Genomic DNA, 18643 nt, shown 5'->3' with positions numbered 1-18643 from the left:
GGGGAATAGTTTTTATGGTGGGAGAGAATAAACTCTTTTTGTCCTGTGATTCTACAAGCCAACCCAGATTCCTCCTCCATCAGAGTGCAGAAGAGACACCCTTAAAGGTAGAAGAGCATCAGATTGCTTTGCTGGAACACGACATGTCCATGTAGTCCAATCGTGGCTTGTCCACGAGGGTGATGCCTGTCTTCTTATTTGTTGCCAGTATTCAGAGGAATATGGCTTCTGTAAACAAAGAGTCCGTTTAACTATCATGGCTAAGAGACAACAGAAGAACAATAGGTCAACGTGCAACATCATTCTGGTTTATTGTTAATAATAATAATAACAATACCATTTTTTTCAACAACAACACTGATGGAAATGGCTGGACACAGCTGCTTCGGCCCTTGCCCCACACACATTGATCTGCGCAGACCTCATTCCCCCCAGCAAAGAAAGAAACGTCTGCTGTGTTCAATCATTCACTCATTCACCTGTTAATGGGCTCCAGACATGGCTGTTCCCGCAGTGCAAAATAAGGGAGGGAGAGGGAAATGATAATAACAACTGTGCACAGATAACAAGATAAATTAGCAAGGAAGGAAGGGAGAGAGAGAGGAAAAAAACAAGTGTAAAGTTCCTCATTCCCTCTCATCAATGCCTCCTTCCACTCATTCATACTGTTTGCTCAGTCTACAACCTGCACTCTAAAGAAACAACTTTCTGCTCTCATACGTTGGCCAATCTTCTGCTCTGTGTATGCATCCTCTCCTGCAGATGAGTTGCGTTGTTCCTCAAGGCATTTAACCGACCAGTTTTCCCAGGTTTTATTCGCTCCACTTGTGGGGAGCTCCTGTTCACGAATTTAAAAAACTCCCCCAATTTAAGCTGGATGCTTCAGTTTAGTTACACATTTTCATCTAAGAGGGTTAAAAAATATATGCATTGTGGTGTCACGGTGGGGCATTTGCCAAGGCCCTGAGGCTGCTCCACTTGTATATTATTTTTTGGCAGTGGACATTGGGCAATATGCCCTTCGTAGGCTGCTGCTTCCCTGAGAGGACCAGTATTCTTGTCACTGCCACATTTAGCTTGCTCTCTATCTCTAGTTCAGATATGGTGAACTTGTGGCCTTCCAGATTCTAGTGGATAACAACTCCCATCATCCCTGCTGGCTGAGGCTGATGGGAGATGGAGTTTGCTAACTTCTGGCAGACCAACAGGTTCCGCCATCCTCACTCTAGCCCCAGGTGCACCTTCTCCATAATTACTCATCCAGAGAGGGCAGGTAAACAAGCAGTGGTACCAAAGAGGACAAGCACCCGGCTTTGTGGCTCGAGCAGTTGGCGATGGCTCCGCTACTGAGAAATGGGTCTCAGCAGTGGTGCTGATCCCTGAAGCTCTCACCTGAGACCAACAGCAGGGCCCACTCAAGAAACTGGATAAGACACCTTTGAACAAATGCACAACATGCTCTTTGACTTCCTCTTCACCATTATTGAGGTTCTTATGTCATCGGCTGACTTAAATGACTGCTGAATTGGCAAAGAAAGATCCAGAACAGTAATGCCTGGGTTTGCTTGCATCAGTCATCTGGGGAAAGGATTGTGGAGTGCTCCTTCAGTTTGTGCGGCCCCTTGCTGATGAAGGGGACTCCTGGTAATCTCTCATCTGAGGCTTTCCTCAAAGCCTGAAGCCAGCTCTGGAGAGCTGTTTATACTCTGAGCTGCAACTACTATGCATTCAATCATTTCTGAAAGCTGTTCTCAGTTTTTAATCTCTGGGTCCACTTCTTTCCACTTCAAAATGCCACATGGCAAAAAATGGCAAATACTAATTAAGAAGACAGTTTGTAAAATAATATTTTTTTGGGGGGAGAAACAAATGAACCCAAACCCCTGTTTATCAAAATATCACTTCATTTTCTAACATTCAATCTGCCTCTTCATCGCCCGTCATTCAATCCCACGTGAGTGCTGAATCCCAAACAGGAAATGGTCATGACCACAACAGGACGCTGCATTTTTCGCCTGGCTATCCCCACTGCAGCCCCTGCATATTTTGCTTTGCTTCCAAACATGAACTGCCCCTGTCTGAAACAAAAAGAGGGGGGAACCCCCCAAACGGCCCCAAAGAGCAACTAGCGCTGCCCACATGCAGATTGCCCGTCCCCATTGACCCACTTCCATGCCTGAATACTGAGCGCTCCTGCTTCAATAAACACCCAGGACCCCTCCCCCATTTGCCCAGTAACATGCCTTATTACTCATGGCTCTTGGTGGAATAACTAGAGCCGTGGTATTTTGAATTGCCTTCCTCCAGAATGGCTTTGGGAAAAAAAGCAAGTAGAAAGCCCCCCCCCCCCCGAAATACTGATAGGCTGTGTGCCAACAAAATGGTCCCTTCTCAAAGCTAGTTATTCCCTCCCCACCCTACTCCCTCCCTCCCCAAATCTCATCTCACTCACATGGCAGCAATTAAGTCCTACTGGACAATATTTTACAAAACAAACAAACAAACAAACAAACAAACAAACCCAATTACAGAAAAGTCCCTTCCCTTGGCCAGTGAGGCTTTCAGCTGTATTTTGAGTGACAGCAGGAAGAAAGATATGACCATTATCATTAGCCCTTGTTTGAAACTCTGCAACCCCAGAGAAGTGTGCATACAAGGTTCAGTGCTTCCCCCTGCTGGCAGTTTTTAAATGAAGTATCTTAAGTCGCTGCTGCATCAGATTCCTTGTTGGCTGGCAGTGCAAGGATAAGAGAAAGTTGAGAGCGCCCTCTCCCAGCTAGGTTGGGCAGCGTCTCTCACATGATTTCAGTCAGATAGGGAAAAATATATGTATCAAAAATGGGAGAGTATTTTCGGAGTGGTCTCCATCCGAAGGAAGAAATGCACCTGTAGCCACAGGATAAAAGTGGTCGCCTCCCCACCCCCCTCAATCTTTCGTGGCCCCAGCTTCTTTCCTGGGTGCGATAGTCACTGGAAGACGGAAAGAGATAAAAGGTCCAGTTGGAGGATTCAGAATGTGGCATGGAATCCTTGTGCATATTCCGCTGTACTCTGCGATGGAGGCTGAACGGGGTTACCGCCGACAAGACTCGTCTGCAAAGAGGGAGAGAAGGAACACAGGCATTGTCAGCAAAAAAGAAAAGCATGAAGACCTAAGGAGTAATGAATGTTGAACCCCTTTTCACTAAATTGCTGGATTCTCGTCATCCTGGACCATTGGTTGTGAGGTTGGGGCTGATGGGAGTTAGGAGCCCCATCCTTCTCATAGGGCAGTGGTTCACAAACTTTTTTCTCTGGGACACACTTTCAGAATAAAAATTTGCTCGCACGACACAATTTTTTAAAATTGATAATAAATACTTGCGGGGGGGGATACTCTTAGGAATGCTGTAACATAGAACACAACTACAGTGGTACCTCAGTTGTCAAACGTAATCCGTTCCGGAAAAACGTTCGACTTCTGAAATGTTTGACAACCGAGGCGCAAAGGGCAGTCTGCAAAGTCAATGGAGAAAACTGAAAAAAACGCAGAAACTATTCAACTTCTGAGGTGCGTTTGAAAACGGAAGCATTTACTTCCGGGTTTTCGGCAGTTGAAAACCAAAACGTTTCTGAGACGCTCGAAAACCGAGGTACCACTGTACTTTATAATATGATCACAGGACACCCAGAAAGTACAAAACAATGCAGCTGTATAGGAGCATGAATCATTCCCAAAATATGATCATAAGCGAGCCTCTTACATATGTACCTTAAGTATGTTTACAAACTCAGTGAGAGCTGTGAGCTTGCTTTTGCCAGCTAATCTTGTTTGCCATAGGTCTAATTTGAGACAAAGTCTCTTCTTTTCATCTACACAAACAAAACCTTTAAACGTTTCTTTGATTGTCCCTGAACCTTCCCACCACCCTTCCTGCCACTTTGAGAACCACTGGTCGTAGGGAGTATTTAACAAGAGGGAGCCTTCAAGCACTCCGTTCCCCAGCTGCTTGCCGTGTGTCAAGCGGTCCAGTCTGAAAACAGATGCGTAGCAGCTCCAAGTGATTTAAGCTCTTGGTGAGACCGAACATTGGATCTGCAAGGCTTTCCCTCTTTTCAGACTGCGCAACTGACTCCCAACCTGCCTCTCAGGAACTCACGAAGCTGCCTTATACCGAAACCAGCCATAGGTTCGTCTAGATCTGTATTGTCCGTACTCACCTACAATGAGGGGTTTGGTCCTCAGCAGGCCCGGGAGGCCCCGATGAAGCAGCAGCATCTCCTCCTCTTCGTCTTCATCATCCCCATGGGGGTTGGTGCAGGTCAGAGGCTCTGACTCATCAGGAGGCCCATATTCCTCCAGCAAGGATCCCTCTGACGGGTACTGGAAGGTCCTCTCCAGCTGGTTCTCGCTGAACGAAATCTTAAGCTGCGTGGAAAAGGAGAAAGCTGGTTAGATCTCGAGTTCCACAGTGTTCTGCTCTGTCATCTCCTGCTCCTTTTCTGGCCATGCAAGATCAGGCCACGGAGCCAACCTCTCACTTGATGGGGGCAGTCAACAGATGTTGGGCTCCAACTCCCATCAGTCCCAGTCAAGCACCGCTAACGGTCAGGAACGATGGGAGTCGAACAACAGCTGGAGGATGCCATATTGGCGTACATACTGTGCTAGGTTAAACTAATGGTCCCTTTCATTCAGACAGGAGCATCCGGCAGGAGCAAACCACCTGCAAGTTGCGGGCGGCACCCCAGGGGACTGTGCTGTGTTGTGAGTGCTGCTGTTTTGTTTTTGAGAGCAAACTTCTCCTGCTTACAGAGATATACCCTGGGTCAGCAGCGGGGAGGCAGAATGGTGGGTTGAAAGGTGGGAAAGGCAAGAAGAAACAGGAAAGCACAAGCTTCGGGGAGAGGGAGTGAGGAGATGACCTGGAAATAAAGACAACAAAGAGTTTTGTGGCAACTTAGCTGTGGCTAGACTGTTGGCGGGGGCAGACTCCTGTCAGCACGTAACACCAGTGCTTAAAAGCTTTTACTGGCTGCCCATATGTTTCCAGGCCAGTGTTCAAGGGTCTTCTATTAATTTACAAGGCCCTTAACAGCTTAGGCCCAGGATACCTTAAGGCAGTGTTTCCCAACCTTTTTTGGGCAAAGGCACACTTGTTTCATGAAAAAAATCTCGAGGCACACCACCATGCCAGATGGGGAAAGGTCACTTTTTACTTATGTAAAAAAAAAATAAAAAAATAGTAACAGCATAGAAGGTAATGGTTAGGCTAGCATCCCTCTTCCAAATATGCTAGGTTTTTATTTGCAGGGACTGTTCTACATGGGAAAGCATTCAGCACTGTCATTCTCCCATCTGCCATCTGAATTGGTACTATTCTGGGTCAACTTACTCTGCTGCATGTGTAGATGAAAATGGCACCAAGTGTGGGGGAGGGGGCAGAACAGGTTTCAGATACAGGATATTAAGCATACACGTACTTCAGATTGAACTGGTTGCTTGCTTTGCAAGTTTTCATTTCCCAAATGACTGCCTTGGCAAGCGCAATACCTACCAGGCTCAACGCCGGTCTCGCGCTGCCGCTTCCCGCGCTCTCAAGGACCCGGGAGGAGGAAGGCATGAAGGGAATCCAGAAGGCGCGAAAACCTCGCGCATGCGCAGGCCTTCCGCCTGCGACAGCCCAGTAGGCCGGCCGAAGCGAGCGGCGATGGGATGTGGGAGGGAGCTCGCTCGCCGCCCCGCGTGTGCCTATGTGGGGCACGTTACAGCCCTGTGACGTCAGCGCCACGCAGGCAGCCAGGCAGGCAGACGGCGAGAGCCCCGCGCTGGGCGGCCTCTCCTCGCCGCCGCCCCGCCTCTCGCCGCCCGACTCGCCCGCCTCCCTCCCACGGCACACCAGGCAACGTCTCGCGGCACACTAGTGTGCCGCGGAACACCGGTTGGGAAACACTGCCTTAAGGACCCCTTGATCCCTTATATCAGGGTTTCCCAGACTTGGGTCTCCAGCTGTTTTGGGACTACAACTCCCATCATCCCTAGCTAGCAGAACCAGTGGTCAGGGATGATGGGAACTGTTATCCCAAAACAGCTGGAGACCCAACTTTGGGAGCCCTGCCTTATGTCACTGAGATCTTTGTGGGTGGGGAGTCTCTGTTGGCGGTCCCCCATGGTTCAGAGGTACAGATTGTCACAAACAGAAGCCTTGCATTCTGTGCTATGGGCCCAATTCTGTGGAACTCTTTCCAAAGTCTTTCCTATTTCAGCAGGCATTTGAAGGTCTGTCTCTATGATGAATTTTAATCATCCCTTTTCTCTGTCTATTCCTAATGTTTATGCACACCGCCTAGGAATTTGGAATATCAAATGGGGTACGAATACGTGGAATGAAATAAAAACGAACAAGCTGATTATGCCACAATAAGCTTGCCAGTCGTTTGGGCGCTGCAAGGTTCTTTGTTGGTTCTGCTGGGGAAAAACCAAAACACGTTCCTACTCCTTCGGGCATCTTAAAAATAAAGGAGGTTGCCTAGCCTTCCTTGCCAGGTAAGTCACTGCCGCTGCCTGCCAGCATGTGTCGTCCCCTCCCTTATGCACACACATGCTCAACCCCCATGGCAAAATATAGAGTGGAAGCTGCAGCAGGAGATAAACCTCGGAGGAAATGAGATTAAACTGCCCCACACACCACACACCCCTGCAGCGGAAGAGAGTCAAGCAACCATTCTCAAGGGCAGGCGTCCTCTGAGACCCGTCACCTTGGCGAGCGCTGAGAGCATGGCAGTCCAAAATAGCAAGCAGAAAGAGGAGGTAGAATATGCTGCCTGCGGGGGGCCGGTAAGGACCCAATATATTCTGATAGGCTCTCAGTAGCCGACATTGGGCCCCAGGAGGAGCACTTGATCATAAGACGAGCTTTGCTGGATCAGACTGAAGGAGCAGGATCCCCATGGGGACCAGGCGAGCATTGAGCATGGGGTGTTTTCGCAGACCTTTCTGCCTACCCTGACATTTCCTGGCTGTTGATATTGTTTGGATCTGGCAGCTGCAGTTGCTGAAATTCTATGGCAATCTGAATGTTTAAACTGTTATTTATTGGTCTTCACCGTCTTGTGGCTATTGCGTGCTGCTCTGAGATTTATAGACAAAAAAGTCTCTTAAAAGATTTTTTAAATAAATACATCCAATTCAGTGTTTTCCTCCCAAGGGGCCAACCAGATGCCTACTGGAAACACCCCCCCCCCAGGAGGATGTGAACGTAAAATCACTCTTGGCTTGCCTCTAATCCTGCAGGTAGCATATAGCCATCTTGACTAGAAGCCATTGCCTGCTTTAGCCTCCATGAATTTGCCTAATCTCTGTTCAGCCCATTGGTAGGTTGGCAGTTATCTCAGTCAGCTACTCTCGTTACCAAACATTTGGCACAGAAAGACAGTGGTGCAATCCCAATTTGCCCAGGTTGCCTGTAATACTGTAGAAGGCTAGCCCATGGGGGTGTCCTCCAGATTTTGTAAACTAAAACTCCCATCTTCTTTGACCACACTGGCCAGGCTGGCTGAGGTTGATCGGAGTTTTAGCACACAATATCTGGAGGGTTTCTTGTTCCCCAGCAATGGACAAATGGAACCCCAACCTTTCCCACCGCAGTGCATGATTCTAGCAAACATACGGAGAACGTCTGAAGAAAGAAAGGCTCTCGACTTCCGCTGAGACATCTGGGCCAAGAGACCTGGCTTTCAAAGGTCAGGAAATGTGGCTTCTAGACAGGCTTAAAACTCAGCAACTTGTGGCAGGCCAAAATTCAACAGATTATGTTTAGCCCTATTAATCAATTTCCTTGCTATAAAAATCTAAGTGCCTTGCACCGAGTCCAACATCCTGTTTCTCACACTTCTGGGAAGGCTGCTAGCAGAGCAGGAAAACAATCACACTCCGCACCTGTGGGATTTCCATAAGCCACATAGCTGCAAAGCAAAAAAAAAAGCTATGGTAGTGGAAAATAAGGTCACCGGCAAAAAGGTGGTCACAGTTCATTCCTCATTTTTATTTTTGTAAATTGACGCTGCACATCAAGGCTGGGGGATACCTGCCCCTCCCCAGATGTTGTTGAACACCAATTCCCATCCGCCCCAGCCAGCACAGCCAATGGTCAGGGATGATGGGAGTTGTAGTCCAGCAACATCTGGAGGGCCAATGGTTCTGCAGCCCTGAATGACACGGCCTCATTGCTGCTGCTACCTGGAACAAGGAAGACCCAGAGTGACCTCAGGCAACACAGGAAACCATGACTTAAGGCAGTGCCTTGCACAATTTGTTTGCTGTACAAGCAGGGGGAATCATGTACTTCAGAGGGATGGTGTGAGAAAGGACACGATAGGGATTGTAAAGTGCTTAACTTACAGAGCTTTAAACGTCCTCTGTAAATGATTAACTGTAACTTTACAAAGTTGAGCTCCGAATGGACCACGGAAGCCCAGACTTTGTTTTTGATTTTGTCATAAAGTCCTGCTGGTTCTGGCAGGCAGGGATGAACCCCTTAGAAGCCCCCCCCCCCTTTGCAGTTTTAAGGACCCAGTTTCCAGATTGTTGGTTCAGGCCACTGATGCCATCAACGTGCTCCTTCCCAGGCCCTCTATGTTTAGCGACCTAGGGGGTCCTTGATCTCCTTCCCAAGTGTTCCCATGGGAATTAATCCAAGCTAATCTCAATTAACTGAAGTCTATTAATGACCCAGGGAAGAGAAGATTTGTTTGTAGACTGAACAGGGAAGAGAAAAGCCTTGCCGAAAGGCATGGGGAGGGTGTGATGGAAATGGCTTGTGCCTTCACAACAGAAAGGAACAGGGGAAACATTTCCACAGTCCGGCGGCAAACACTGTCACTTGCTGAATCAATTCAAGCTGCTGTTCCAGTCACAGGAAGCAGTTAAAAAACAAAAACTTGCCAGTTCTAGTTATGGGCCTGAGCAAGGAAGAGTCACACCTTCAGAAATGGGGGTGGGGTGTTGGTCTACACCAGAGTTTCCCAAACCTGGGTCTCTAGCTGTTTTTGAACTACAACTTCCATTGTCCTTAACTAGCAGAACCAGTGGTCAGGGGATGATTGGAAATGTAGTACAAAAACAGCTGGATACTCAACACACACAGAATAATGCAGCAGAATGAGGTGGCATGAATTCGGGTACAAAATTCTGATATTTGCAATTTGATGTACTTGGGTTTTGTTTTGTTTTTAACATGGGAAGGGTCTTAAGCAAAAGTGTGTGGGGGGGAGTGTCAGTAGAAGCAAAAGCTCACCTTTTAAAAACTGCCTTCACTTTGCTTTTAACAACATGTTGTCAAATATTACCAGGTGATCATGCTAATCCTTGCTTGGAAAGCTTCCAAGCTGATGATAAGAGCACAGAAGAAGATCAGTCTATTTCGTTTGGTTTCCCCCCTCTGGTTATGTAGAAGCTATCCTTTGAGAACTATGATGATATGCGGCTTAACCTCAAAACCTATTTTCAGCCTCTAGACTACAGCACACAAAGTAATACTAGAATGCCACAGAACATGTGCGGAGTGCATTTCCCACACCACCAACAAAAAGAAAGCAGCCACTGCAACTTATCTCAAAATCGTGATGGGATGGGATTACATAGGCTACTCAATAAGGGCCAAAATAGATTAGGGAGTGGGGAGAAAGGTTAATTTCCCTTCCACTTTTACCACAGCCAGTCTGATTTGGAGCTACCCGTGGACACAGGCGATTTGCAAAAATAATTTCCAGCAGAATTTCCAGAATTTCATGGCTGGGGGATCTAACTAGCTGCTGCACCACAATAGGAATATACAATAGTACCTTGGTTCTCAAACTTAATCCGTTCTGGAAGTCTGTTCCAAAACCAAAGCGTTCCAAAACCAAGGCACGCTTTCCCATAGAAAGTAATGCAAAATGGATGAATCCATTCCACACTTTTAAAAAACAACCCCTAAAACAGCAATTTAACATTAATTTTACTATTTAACGAGACCATTGATCCATAAAATGAAACCAATAAACAATATACTGCAGTCACACAATCAATCAATCAGTAGCTGAAGTGGGTTCCACACAGTAACAAAAACAAACAAAAAAGAGCCGCAAAAACAAAAACGCAAAATAAATAGCAAAAACTGGCAGACCTCAGCATAACACTCCAAACAGAAGTGTGGCATTCAAATTGGAAGCGTAACACTCAAAATGGAGCACATTCGACTTCCAAAAAAAGCTTGCAAACCGGAACACTTATTTATGGGTTTGCAGTGTTTGGGTTCCAAGTTGTTTGAGTACCAAGGCATCTGACAACCAAGGATCACTGTAGTGGTATATGAGAGGAATAGCTCAGTCGATAGAGCATGAGACTCTTAATCTCAGGTCCATGGCTTTGAGCCCCATAGGCCAGTAATGTCCAAAGAAAGCCAGATTTGATTTGTCCAAAGAGGGCCAGATTTGATGAAGTTGTTGACCTTTTTTTTAGGTCAACCGGCCACAGAGGCCGGATTAAACCGACTGGTGGGCCGGATTATGCCTGCAAAAGATTCCTGAATTGTAGGAGCTTTGGACTTGATGACCCTCAGGGTCCCTTCCAAATCTACAATTCCATGATTCTGTGACCTGACTGGGTGGACTCTGGCTCTCAATCGCATCTGCCACGCTAGCATCTGTTAGGCTTCAAGGCGCCCCAGTTGTGCTGCTGGTTTTCCCCCCCAGGAACAGATGTAACATAGCTCTGGAATTTGTGCCACAGACGTTCACTCCCTCGCTCTTTCATACAAGAATAAATATTCCCGGCTTTCCTCCCAGGAGGAGACCCAGAAGCTGCTTTCTGGATTTTCTTTCTTTTCCCACGCATGGTATCAGCAGCAAAGGAAAAGAAGAGGAAAGTCCCGAGAGGGTTCTCTCTAGACTTGGTGGTGGTATAGCAGCAGCTGCAGGGGTCCTGGGCTTTTGTCTCCTGCCCACCCAGGACTGTTTTGGCGGAGTGGGTGACTCAGAACGGGTGCATTCCTCAAGGAGAATGGGTGGGGCCCCAGCAGCTGCGGTGAGGAGGGAGGAAATGCAAAATTCAAGACAGAAGAGGGAAGGGCAATGAGAAGGCCAAGGAAGGGGATGCCCACCGATCGCAAGGGTCAGATGTGAAACAGTATAGGGCAGGGGTCTGCAACCCGCGGCTCCGGAGCCGCATGTGGCTCTTTTACACCTTTGCCGCGGCTCCGGGGCAGATACTAGCGAGGGGAGGAGGCGCATTGTGCGCCCCGACACTCCCCACTGTGGCGGGCACTGTACTGGCTGGGACATCGCATGGGGGCGGTGCATGCGTTAGTCACGCACCATCCCGATGTCACCTTCCCGCCAGCTGTCAGATTGCAGCTCCGGAGATATATTTATTTTAAATGTCGCAATAGTTTTGCAGCTCCCAGGTTTTTTTCCCTTCGGAAACGGGTCCAAGTGGCTCTTTTTGTCTTAAAGGTTGCAGACCCCTGGTATAGGGGAAAGAACAAGAAACTGGCATGGGCATAGCCAGGATTATTGGGGGGGGGGCAGTACCGACATGATTGGTCAGTTAGTTAAGTATTTCTATTGTTTTACTTGATGGGGGGGCAACTGCCCCCCCCCGCCTTGGCTACACCCATGGAAACCGGCTTCTGAGTTCTCTAAACCATCCCTAAACACATCAACAGCCAGCCCGTTATCTGAGTGCCGATCCTTCTGTAGTCAAAACTGCACAACCCAAACAAGAGGAAGGTACCGGCCGGTTTGCGGAAACTCTGAAAGGTTTGCCGGAAGCCCACAAATCTTTAGAGGGGAAAAGGAAAGAAAGAAGAGGAGGGAGATCCTAAAACAGCTGCTCAGTGTCTGCAGAATGCTGACTGTCAGGGAGGGGGAGAAATTTAAAAAACCGGGGGTGGGGACAGAAAAGGACTGGAACTCTGAATAGAAGCACTTCACGCTGCAACATTTGTTGGTCTCCCAGTTTCCTTTTTCCTTTGTAATTATGTCTACTTTTGGCTAAACCTCTTAATCTTTGTACCAAACCGGAGCCAAGTTTAAGTCTATTTAAGTTGCATGGGCTTCCTCGCATTTCCCCCTTGTTACTCTTGCTCACCCCACCACGTTAGTTATTCCCTTGGGTTGTAATCTCTTCCGATGTCAGGGAACTGTCTTTTTGGGCCTCTGAAACCCTGCACAGTGCCCTATACCCCTTAGAAGTATTAAATTATATTGATGGTTCTTCTATGATCTATGTATTGGTTATCTTAACTGATGGCCAGCTGCCACTCAAACAGCCTTGAATATATGTGTGGATAGTGCCGTGGCACAGATGAGGGATAATGCAGCAAAGTTCACTAGATGCTTAGATGCAAGTGTCGCTGGCACTGCAATCCTAGGTTGTTTTGTCTACCGCAAGCTTGCAGCTGCAAGTGCTTGTTGAATCTATTTTGCATGGTGAGGGAGAGCTCTGTTTCCTCAATTGCTAGAGAACCCCTTCCTCTCTAATATGGATCTGAACACTGTCATCTGTTGCCTTGGCAACAGGATCTACAAGGAGCAAGCCTTGAAAATTATCCAGGATAGCGCAGAATTCGGCACTTAAGATTACTTTTACGCTGGGAGCAAAACAACAATATTCTCGGCTCTGCTGGGTCCTTGCTAAGATTTGGGCGCTGAGCTCTGAAGTAGAGATGGGGAACTTTGTGGTTCTCCAAGTGTTCTTGGATGGTAACTCTCATCACTCCTCGCTATGCTAGCTGGGCCTCATGGGAGTCAGAGTCCAACAATAACCTGAAGTGCCACAGGTTGCCCATCGTATCAATAGGAGTCTGTCTTTACAGAGAACCTACACCTGGCATAGCCGTTAGAGCAGAGCTCCAGATGCTGAACTCCAACTCCCATCACCCCCAGTACTGACCACCCTGGCTGGGGCTGATGGGCATTGTAGTGTAACAACATCTGGAGGGCATCCCAGATGTTGTTGAACTACAACTCCCATCACCCCTAGCTAGCAAGGCCAGAGCTCAGGGATGATGGGAGTTGTAGTCCAACAACATCTGGGGACCCTCAGGTTGAGAACCACTGTGAGGAAAGGTAGGATTAAATAACAATAAACGAATACTTCATTTGACTTGTCTTCTCCCATATGTTCCGTCCTGCTATCCAAGATCTGGGAGAAAAGTCTGTGCTTGAAGTCCCACTGATGGCTCAGAAAATAAATAAAAAGGGGAGGGAGGGACTGTCTCTATCGTGGCATCCATGCTGCAGAACTCTTTCCCAAGGGAAACCCATTTGGCCACCCCTGTAGTAACAGCATTTTGCTGGCGACTGATGTCATTTGATGTTTTACAGAGCTCTTCCTGGCAGTCAGCACAAGACAGTAATATGCTTATAATCATAAATGTTCTTTGGACTCATTATTTTACTGTTCTTGTGGTGTGCTTAGGTTTTGTTGTGACTGATTTTATTGCTTTTATTTTTTTAAAAAAAACCTTTTTGTTTTAGTCGCTATGTACTGATGAGTAATTAAACAGACTGTGGCTTTTACCGCTGGGCCGCTACAACAGTTTCGTGGTGTATTTTTATGCTGCTGCTTTGAATTTAATGCCAGCTTTTAGTGAGTTTCAGCACTTTTGAGGCGGCCTTCCGTTTTTTAAAGGTTTTATGCTGTCTCAGGTACTTCCTGGCAGAGTGGCAGCATATATGTTGCCTCTCAGTCTTGCACAGGACTCTCAAAGTGGCTCACAAGCATAACAAAACAAAATAAATGAAAACAAATTGAAAACAAATGATGGAGTTACAAAACCAGTATCATCACAAAGCAGACCTCCAGGCAGCATGAAAGGTGTGAATGAATGAATGATGGGTTTAATTTAGCAGGCTAGTTCAAACATAAAGGAGCTGTAACACCAACCAAAAAATGTTGCTGCAATTCCCCAACCACCAGGAGTGCTCTTGTTCAGGGCTCCAGCCAGCCTCCAACACGAGCCTTGGAGTGCTGTTTATATCTATTGGGATTGGATGGAAAAGGGTTTCAAGAATCATAGAGTTGGAAGGGACCCAAGGGTCATCTAGTCCAACTCCCTGCAAAGCAGGAATCTCAGCAAAAGCCTCTATGACAGATGGCCATCCAACCTCTGCCTAAGAACGAAGAAGGCACCTTTTTTTCCTTTCGGCTGACTTACCTCTCCTGCTACTGCACACTAGAATAGAGGCTGCCAATGTGGCACTCTTCAGGTGCTGTTTAACTGTATTTCCAATCAGTTCCGATCATCACAGCCAATGGTCAAGCCTGATGGGAACTGTAGTCCAACATCTGGAGAGCAACCCACTGTCAGTAGAAGACTCAGGTATGCAGTTGGATCCCAGTCCCAAAGGGATGAGATTGCGGTTTGCTTTCCTTCCTGCAGCTTTTGAACATCAAGTCACGCATTGATTGAACCCTAATCTGCCCCATTTACAGGATTGTTACTAGAGAGATGGGCATGATAGCTACAATGCTATGATTCTTTAGATCTGAGGTCCTCCATCATGACACCCATAGGCTAGGATTGCCATTTTTTGGGGTGGGTGGGGGGTTCAAAGCTGTTGAGCTTTTCGGGGGGGGGGGACATCTCCCCCCTCCCTATATGTCCAGGTTTTCCCAAACATTTTGCCAATTCAGCAAAAATCCACCCGGATGCCATTTCTGCAACCCGATTCCCATATGTGTCCGGGAAAACCCAGACATACGGCAGCCCTAACAGCACTCTCAGACACCTCTCTTGTTGCCTGCTCAGGCCTCCTGTCCCTCCCAATGTTTAAAGAGGGGTTTGGGGGAGGGATGCTGCCTGCTCTTTTATCTGTGTTTTGTTCTGAGGTGTGTATTAAGTGTTTAGCCTGTGGGGTTTTTTTCTGGAGTGGGGTGCTTCTAAGGGGCTGATGGGAGCTAGAGTTTCACATGTGCAAGACCGCAGATTGCGCATCCCTCGCCGATGACCATTGTAGGCTAAAGAGGCTGCCAGAGAAAGGGGGGTTCATTTTGGGGTGAGGAGGGGGGGGCAAAATGTCCAGTCTGAAAAGCAGGCAGATCATGCTGTCGTTCTACCTCTCCAGCCAGGATATTCTTAATAAATTCCAGCAGCGTAGGCAGGGGTGAACTCTTTGATCTGCAGTTCCATTTTAGTGCCACCTTTGTTGTCCAGCATGATTTAGCTTCACCCAGGTCTGACTCTAAAGTTCTTCCACAAAATGCTGTGTGTGTGTGTGTGTGTGTGTGTATAAATATATATATAATCCAGGCAGGTGCTCTTAGGTAGTTCCTTTTAAACAGGAAACGCTGTGCGGAAGCAGTTGGGTGCCTGCAACAAACACATTTCTGCCTACAGCCTTGGCTATAAATCCACATCTCTGCCCAAGGGCTCACCTGCACTACACACTTAAAGCAGTATCATGCAGCTTTCAACTGTCATGGCTTCCCCAAAGAACCTTGTTGCTGGTTAAAGGCACTGAGAGTTGTTAGCGGACCCCATTTCCCTCTCAAAGCTACAATTCCCAGAGTGATTGAACAACCAATCCCTCTTCCCAGGGAACTTTCGGAATTTTAGCTCTTTTTTGGGGGGGGTGGTGGTCTCCTAACAGCCAGCACCGTTAAACTACAATTGCCAAGATTTTTTTGGGGGGGGGCAGGCGGAGCCATGACTTTTAAAAATGGTATGATACTGCTTTAAGTATACAGTGCAGATGGGGTCTAAGTCGGCTTGCCTTTGAGGATGTGATGCTTTCTGGAGTAGGGGAGTAAAGAAACGGATTGCACTCCATAGATATCTTTCACACCCTTTTCCTGAGGAGCTTAGAGTGCCTCACGTGCCATCCTTTATCTTCACAACAACCCTGCAGGGGAGTTCCGGCTATGAGAATGATGAAAAGCCCACAGTCACCCAGTGGAGCTCTGTGGAAACATTTGAAGGCAGGCCTCTCTGGTTTAAGCCCACCACAAGACTAACATACACAAGACTACAACCTTGTTCTCTGCACCAATCAATGCAGCCTGGGTAACAAATGTCTCTTTGGCTTATATATAGATTGAGAAACGGCAACTGTTTCAGGCCTGCCCAACCAGAACTGCAAGCACAAGGGGAACAAAAATCCACTCTGACTGCGAGTACAGCAGAGCAGTTAATGGGCATTTAAAGCTTAACTAACTCAGACTCTGATCTCTGCCACATCCACACAGTTAACTTCTGCTTTAACAAGTACCCATTTAAGCCCTGAATGCTCTGGAACTCCTGTACACCAGAAGTAAGTCAGGTAAGGAAAATGGACTTCTCTTTAAAGAGTGGTTTGCAGCAGTACACAAACAAGGCCTGCTCTCTCCTCTTCCCAGGGTACTGAGGCCGTCCCCCTCAGGGCCAAACTACACTTGACACGAGAGACATCAATTAAAAAAACAACAACAAGTAGGGGTTTTCGTTTTGTTTGTTTATGTGCACCATTTTTTCACAGAGAAGGCAATGCATGAGGAGGTATAATCCGCCCTTCCCCAGCTGCAATCTTGATGAAAATCAGCCCCCCCCATTCACACCTATAGGAGCTTTTAATCGCAAGGGGAAGGAAGAATTCAATCTTGTGTGCTGCTGCTCTGATGACACACACCCCTTAAAAAATTATTAAATAAACCCAGTTGTGCTTTGTAATGATGCCGTCAGAGAGAGGGTAAATTTCACAACAGGAAGCAGAGCAGGAAAGGACATATTTTTCTTGCACCTTCATTGAGGACCGACACGGGAAGTCGCCTTATATTGGGGTCAAACTATTGGTTCCTTTAGCTCAATACTGTCTGCTCTGACTGCCAGCAGCTCTCCAAGGTTTTGGTTAAATGTCTCTCCTGTCACCTGCTGCCCGAGCCATTTAACTGGAGATACCAGGGAATGAATCTGATATCGTCTGCATGCAAAGCAGGTTGTCTCAACTGGTGAGCCAGGATACTTCTTGCCAGTCTGGAAGTGGCATGAGAGATCTAGGATTAGGATATCTTGCAATTACTGCTGGGCTTCTTTTTTTTAATTGCCACCTCCGTACGGCGGCTTTGAAGATCGGGGAATTTGCCTATGGGAGAGGCCTGAACGTAGGAAGCTGTCTTCTACTTAGTCAGATCATTGGTTCATCTAGTTCAGTGCTGTCTTACACTGGCTGGCAGGGGCTTTCCAAGATTTCAGAGTAGGTTCTCGCCCAGTCCGGCCTGGAGACGCTGAGGGTTGAGCCCTTGCTCAACATCTACTCCTCTAGTCCTTGTTCTGATCTTAATTCCCCATCCCTAAAAGCTGCTATTAGCTGGGGGAGAAAGGATAGGCAGCTACAACACATGAATGCTATTGTGTGGGGCGGAGGGCCCGTTCTACGAACTCCTATATGCAAGAAATGGGTAGCAAACTCATTTTACGAGTGTGGAATCCTCTTATGTACAGGAATAAGCAGGTTAACAGGAACCATCAGCTTTCTCAAGATGTGCAGAGCATGCAACCCTACTACCGGGTTTTGATTTATTATGATCTCATATGAACGGTTATCTTAGGCACAAATACGACCAGAAACACTTCCAGACTGGTAGATGAGTCACATTTCTTCTCCACAACCCCACCTTGCCCTCCAGCCACCTCCTCTGGATTAAAACAGGAAAATACTCTCGTACCAAGAAGGTGGTAAGGAAAGGGCAATCCCTACTCCAGACCCTGCAACCCCAGTCCATGACTCATGTAGAGATGAACAGGCAGCCTCCTCTAAGAATGAGTGGTTCTTTTGTTGCTTTATTAGGAGTGCATCTGCAGCAGCACAACTGGCCGCCTTCATCTGCCCCAGCTGCAACAAAACATGTCTCTCCCGCATCTACAGCCACAGCAGGCGCTGCAACTGCTCAACAGCTTGATCTCACCCCGCAAGGTGCACTCCATTGTTTCCTAAGACGGACGGATGTCAACTAATTAGGAGTGACGCTGGCATCCAGTGCTGGAAATAATTTCCTGCCTCCCACGCAGGGCAGAGAACGATGTAACACAAAGAGATACAACAGGCTACCTCCTTTACCGGTAAATCCCCTGGGCTCACAGGAACTTTTAATTATGTCATTAGTTTATTTCTCATAGCAGTACTCTTCTGGGACACCAGCGTGCTGTGGTGTACCATTTAGGATTTACTGGCTCTAATCCTGCCCTCTACCCTGCCGAGACAGGATCTTCTTATCTCTAACCCACATTAATTCCCTGCAGATTAACCCACATTTATCCCAACCGATAAGACTGCTGCAAGCAGAAGCGAAGTGGCCTGCAACAAAGACCTCTGCGGTTCTGGAGGAAGTGCTTTCAAATAAGAGAATCACCTGCAAGCTGAACCGTTAATGATTTGAACCGAAACTGCATGCGTGTAACAAACACCCTGTGACTGCTGCCTTATACCAAGTCAGAACATTTGGTCTACAGAGCTCAGCAGCTCTTCAGGCAGAAATCTCTTTGAGCTGATAGGAGTTGGAATCCAATGTCTGAAGGGCCACAGATTAGCCGGTGACAACCTCTCGGCCAAACCTACCTTGCAAGGGTGAAAGAGGGGGAGGAAGCACATTCGTGACTTTTCTTTTTTCTTTTCCCTGAATTTATTTCTTTCCCTTTTAAAATTT

At 47.3% G+C, this 18643-nt stretch overlaps 1 protein-coding gene across 1 annotated transcript in view; it reads right to left on the bottom strand.

The window, feature by feature from the left end:
• Positions 1-286: 286 nt before the first annotated feature.
• The window catches only part of PPP1R18 (protein phosphatase 1 regulatory subunit 18), a 43552-nt gene continuing 25195 nt past the window's right edge, over positions 287-18643 (bottom strand). Inside the window, exons 3-4 of the mRNA XM_083492233.1 lie at positions 4201-4408; positions 287-3093 (exon numbers count right to left, since the gene is read on the bottom strand). Of these exons, the coding sequence (XP_083348359.1) occupies positions 3074-3093; positions 4201-4408 (228 nt within the window). The 3' untranslated portion in view covers positions 287-3073. The remainder of the gene's footprint in view (positions 3094-4200; positions 4409-18643) is intronic.

Source organism: Podarcis liolepis (genome assembly GCF_965112155.1).
Source record: "Podarcis liolepis genome assembly, chromosome: 2".
Taxonomy (NCBI): domain Eukaryota; kingdom Metazoa; phylum Chordata; class Lepidosauria; order Squamata; family Lacertidae; genus Podarcis; species Podarcis liolepis.
Note: the sequence above shows the minus strand (reverse complement) of the source record. Positions and strands in the feature narration are given on the sequence as shown.